The sequence below is a fragment of the Poromitra crassiceps genome (genome assembly GCF_964638095.1).
Source record: "Poromitra crassiceps genome assembly, chromosome: 3".
Taxonomy (NCBI): domain Eukaryota; kingdom Metazoa; phylum Chordata; class Actinopteri; order Beryciformes; family Melamphaidae; genus Poromitra; species Poromitra crassiceps.
This window is the reverse complement of record NC_139625.1, coordinates 57,567,474-57,572,473: the sequence shown is the minus strand read 5'-3', so window position 1 is coordinate 57,572,473 and position 5,000 is coordinate 57,567,474. Positions and strand designations below refer to the sequence as shown.

At 41.1% G+C, this 5,000-nt stretch overlaps 1 protein-coding gene across 1 annotated transcript in view; it reads right to left on the bottom strand.

The window, feature by feature from the left end:
- The window catches only part of atp11a (ATPase phospholipid transporting 11A), a gene marked incomplete at both ends in the record, with an annotated part of 105,677 nt that overhangs the window by 31,899 nt on the left and 68,778 nt on the right, over positions 1 to 5,000 (bottom strand). Inside the window, 5 exons of the mRNA XM_083633089.1 lie at positions 449 to 599; positions 3,533 to 3,614; positions 3,809 to 3,873; positions 4,375 to 4,422; positions 4,653 to 4,756. Of these exons, the coding sequence (XP_083489215.1) occupies positions 449 to 599; positions 3,533 to 3,614; positions 3,809 to 3,873; positions 4,375 to 4,422; positions 4,653 to 4,756 (450 nt within the window). The remainder of the gene's footprint in view (positions 1 to 448; positions 600 to 3,532; positions 3,615 to 3,808; positions 3,874 to 4,374; positions 4,423 to 4,652; positions 4,757 to 5,000) is intronic.

Genomic DNA, 5,000 nt, shown 5'->3' with positions numbered 1-5,000 from the left:
CCTGTCAGTCATTATTTCCCCCGTAATCACCGCCTCAATATACATTATCCCTTACTTATTTATCTCACTGTTGTAACTTGAAATTTGGCCACTTCACAAATTCACAGGCAGTTTGCTGGTGGCCTGTACTCATTTCCAACCGTGTTTGAATGTTTGAGGGGGGAAAACAGTGAGAGAATGCTATCGGAATCCCCATCTACATTATAAACAGTTGTCCAGTTCTTTACTACTGTACAGTAAGTCATGTCCAACAACAAAAATCCTTCTCAGATGGGATTCCTTTGGGAAAAATCTTAATGGGGTCTAACGTGGCCCAAATTGTACGTATTTGAGGTCTCCTCACTCACATAAAAATACAACTGCAAGATGTTGGCTATACAAAAATAATCTCAAACAGACTCATAGGATTATATTTTCTCTGGAATGAAGAGATGTAATAATGACTCACTATGGGCCTCTGTCCCTCAGCCTCGGTCCTGTGGTTGTACCAGGGCTCGTCTCTGTTGGGATTGGCCTGCCAGACGTACTTCAGCATGGTGTTGATGAGGGCCTTGCCGATGAGAATGCACAGGTACACCACAAGGTAGGCGTTCATTGACCTGCAGGGGGCGACAGAGAGGAGCAGAAACAGAGCGATGTAAGTTCAACAGAGCATGCAGTGGATTCACTATGGACTATTTGTTCCATTTGTCCATCCATTATCTCAAACATCGCTGATCGGAGTTTGATTAAACTTGGGGGAATGACGCATCTCACCCCTCCCATTTTCTACTTTGCAGTGATTGGCTCAAAGGGGGTGACACAATTAGAAGTCAAATCAAGCTGAGATTTGTGTTACTGATAAAAAAAAAAAAAATGGTGTTACTGATTGGGTGGACTGCATCATGTGACGTCTGTGGCTGGGAGATCACATGTTTGCTGACAGGTTGCTGTTGAACGGATCAATCGTAGACCAGCATTGTTATAGTTTTGTATTTTTCATTAGTTTTCCTTTTAATTTAAATTTAAATTTTTGTTTTCAATTCAGTTTAGTTTCAGATAGTTACCAGAGTTTGTTTCAGTTTATTATTATTTTTATGTTAATTTTTTTTTATTAGTTTGAGTATTATTTGAGTTTTTGATATAATATGAGGGTATTTGTCAGGGGACGAGAAGTTCAGAATAGGTATTACAATACAAACACAACAGTTTGTGAAGGCAAATTGACATGTAGACATCATGCTTGTTGTGTTGACACATTTGACCAAATTGACTGTTAAAGTGGAGCTGAACCCAAAAATGACTTTTCTTTTCTTTTAGTTCAAATACCTGGGTATGCAGTGCACCTATTTAATAATGTATGCAAACAAAATCACAACAATCTAATTTCTTTAGTTTTTCACACTTTTTCACATCAAAAGTTCATTTTTCAAGATTTCATTGATAACAGTAATGTACAGTTTGCTGACGTCACCTTGTACTATCAAATTTCTACCCCATTTCAACCAATCATATCACAACATGCAGCTGTCAATCAAATCTTCATTTCAGGATAATTTTCTCTTCCAAATGAAGTCGAAAATGGCGCCTAGTGCCTGTCATCTGGCAGAATTCCTATCCCATAAACTAACTACTAACGTGGCCAATTGTTAGAAACATGAACAAAAACAAAAACTATAATCTCTAAGAATGCAAAGAAATGTAACTGGCTCGTTAAAACGCGCATTCCAGGGATATCGTATCGTTACAGCAGCGATAATGGCGCGCGCATCCGAGAGCTTGGTTGTCAGGGGTCGCACTTCGGAGATTCCAGGCCGACGTGCTGCACTCTCCGCTCGGCAACACGAAGGCAGCTGGCTGCCTGCGGGTCGCTGAGCTCCACTCCTCCCGTCAAAAGGCTCTTCCCGAGGGGAGCGCCACAACACACTGAATCACACTCGATTTGGAGGCGGAACACGCCAGGATTGGCCAAAGCCCAATCCAGTCCCCAGAATTGTCAAATAAAATCAACGACATGATACTATGACCCGCCTCTCAACCCGTCATCTTAGACAAACTATGTTTTCAGTCTGAAACGGACTCATTATGCACGTGACGAACAGGTTCAGTTCGACTTTAATTATAAGTACACAATATCATTTCAGTTAGTTTTAATTTTTTTCCTCCTAATGTCTAATAGTTTTTATTTTTATTCCAGTTAACTAAAATGTTTTTTTTCCCCCACACCTAGTTTTAATTTTTTTGTTTCGCTTTAACGTTGTCCTCAACCCTCTTGATATAATACTGGCACTACAACTATGACCGATTGTTTGATTGACCGATTTTATGCTATCCTTGTTTATGTTTATTTTACTGTACTTTGCTTTTAACAGGTGATTTTAATAACATCTAGGGACGGGCATTTCAAATTAGCTTAGCCTACAAATGTTGTGATAGATGACATCAGATGTTTTTGGGTAAATGTTATATGTTTGTGTATCTGTCCCTATTCAAATAAATGATAAATGAAAAAAATAAAATGAAGGGAAGTGAGCCATGGTAGTGCAACATAACAGCTACTGTAACAGCTAATATCTAGAACAAGGCCTGTGAGTGACCCAGTGAAATACAATTTCAATTGTGTCTTTGACTTATTTTAAACAAGTGTAAATGCAATGCAGACAAATCCTATAGAGACACTGCAGGAAATACTGCATGAAATACATGAAAAACTCCATTCACTCCCATACAGCAGCATCATTTCCTTGAATTAAACATATCTAAAAGCTGTTGTGTGTTGGGCTGCGCAGACAACAAATGTAAAAAAAATCGCCAATTAAAGTTTTTTTGTACTCCCCATTGAGAATTGGTGAGAAGAAAAATGTGGATCTAGCTGTCAAGGAAGTAAGTTGGAGTGTTCAAATTCCATATATATGATCTTTGTGTGCAACACACGACCATGCACGCGACATAGGAGAACGCCAGGATTGGGGGGGGGGGTTTCCCCCCGTTTTGGGCGTGGTTTCTGAATGATGACGCGCTCCGCAGTGTCTCTATTCAGAAACCATCCAGATCCAAGACACAGCCAGATGGAAAGGAGGCCATTCAGACACAGCAGTGAGTCAGAGAGGCAGGAACACACAAGGAACATCAGTCTCTGGCTAGAGAGGGGAATGAAAAGATGAACAGATGTATGGAGGGATGTCTGTGCTGACAGCGTTTATCGATGTCTGTAATGTGTAGGCTGAAAGAGACGCTGCAGTCTACCGTTACGCCGAGGCAGGCGGTGTCTGCTGTCAGTGGGCGAGCTTATGAAAAGTTATTATGATTATGCTTATGATGAGTTCTTTAATTATCTTAATTATCCTTAATGGATACCAACAAACTCAGTGAAGCACTTGGATGTCAATCAATGCTAATTGATTCTCCTGCGGAAATAAAGCTAACATATAATATGATAGAGAGAGAGAGAGAGAGAGAGAGAGATAGAGAGAAAGAGAGAGACAGAGAGACAGAGACAGAGACAGAGACAGAGACAGAGACAGAGACAGAGACAGAGACAGAGAGAGCTTACTTTTCTACGGCAGAGCGTTTCTGAGACTTGGACTGGTAGTTGAGCGCCATCTTGGTTTCCATGCCTGTGTAGATGGCAACCGCTACAGGGAGGAAGACAGAGAGATGGTGGTCACAATGTATGAGAACGGCAAATGTAGGGTCCAACTTAGTCCCCAAGACTCCCAGGAAGCTGATGTGCATGGTATTTTCTCCTTGTATCTCCCATCTTATCCCTATGCAGGGCATGCAGCATGATGATGAGTATTTATTGCCAGCATATTTAGTGTAACATTACCATAGATGTACTCAGTGTTCTTGAGTGTGGCTCCTCGAAGCAGCAGGTTCTCCGATCCCAACGGCCTGCAAAAAGACAACAGCTCAGTTACATTGCTCTCTTGCTGGATTATCTTATTTCATTACTCATTTCCAAAATAATATGTCTATACTTATTACTGCCTGGGAGAATAATTTATTACAATCATTATATTACTTTTGGTTTACATCCCCTAAAATAGCGACATATTCTAAAACATTACCTTCAAAAATCCAAAAAACTCAATTGCAGGGAGACTAAACAGCAATGAGGTAAAATGCTCTTGTCAACATTTGACTGAATAATATAAAAAATAATAGGAATACTGACACCCAGACAGTCGACTTGTCTACCATTTCTCAACTACACTAGTTAAGCATGAGACAAACAACAATGACTAAACATAATGACAGCCATTTGGTGGATTGGGGTGGGATTTCCTTTTTGGACATTTCAATTTAATTTATACGGTAAGTCATTGTACACTACTCTTTGTTGGAAAAGTTATAACAGTACTGTAATAGTAACTACAGTAGGTAACTAGTTACCTGGCCACCGGATCGTTGTCCATGTAGATGTTGATGCGACCCACAAATCTGTGTAGGCCAGGCAGAAAGAGGAGAAGAGATTGAACTCGTGTTTCAGACATTTCTTTTGCAAGTGAGTGTATTTCAAGTGTGTGTGTGTGTGTGTGTGTGTGTGTGTGTGTGTGTGTGTGTGTGTGTGTGTGTGTGTGTGTGTGTGTGTGTGTGTGTGTGTGTGTGTGTGTGTGTGTGTGTGTGTGTGGTTGTGTGTGCGCGCGCGTGTGTATGTGTGTTGTACTGACTTGTACAGGTCAGGCTGTGGTTGTTCACATTCTATAGTGGCATGGATGGAGTCCACTTCCTCCCCTGTTTTATAAGCCTTGGTCTCGTGAACTGAATAGTATGTCTGCAGAGGAAGGGAGGGGAGAACAGATTGATGCGGGGAGGGAGGGTGGAGATGAAGAGAGAGTCACAAGGAATTATCAGAAGAGAGCAGTATGAACAGAGAGAGGAGGAGGGAGGACAGGCATTAAGTGGATGATTGAGACACACAGGATGTAGAGAGAGAGAGAGAGGGAGGGAGGGAGGGATATAACAAAAATGAACAGATAGAGGAAGGGCAAGGTAAAGAGAGAGGGATAGAGAGAACG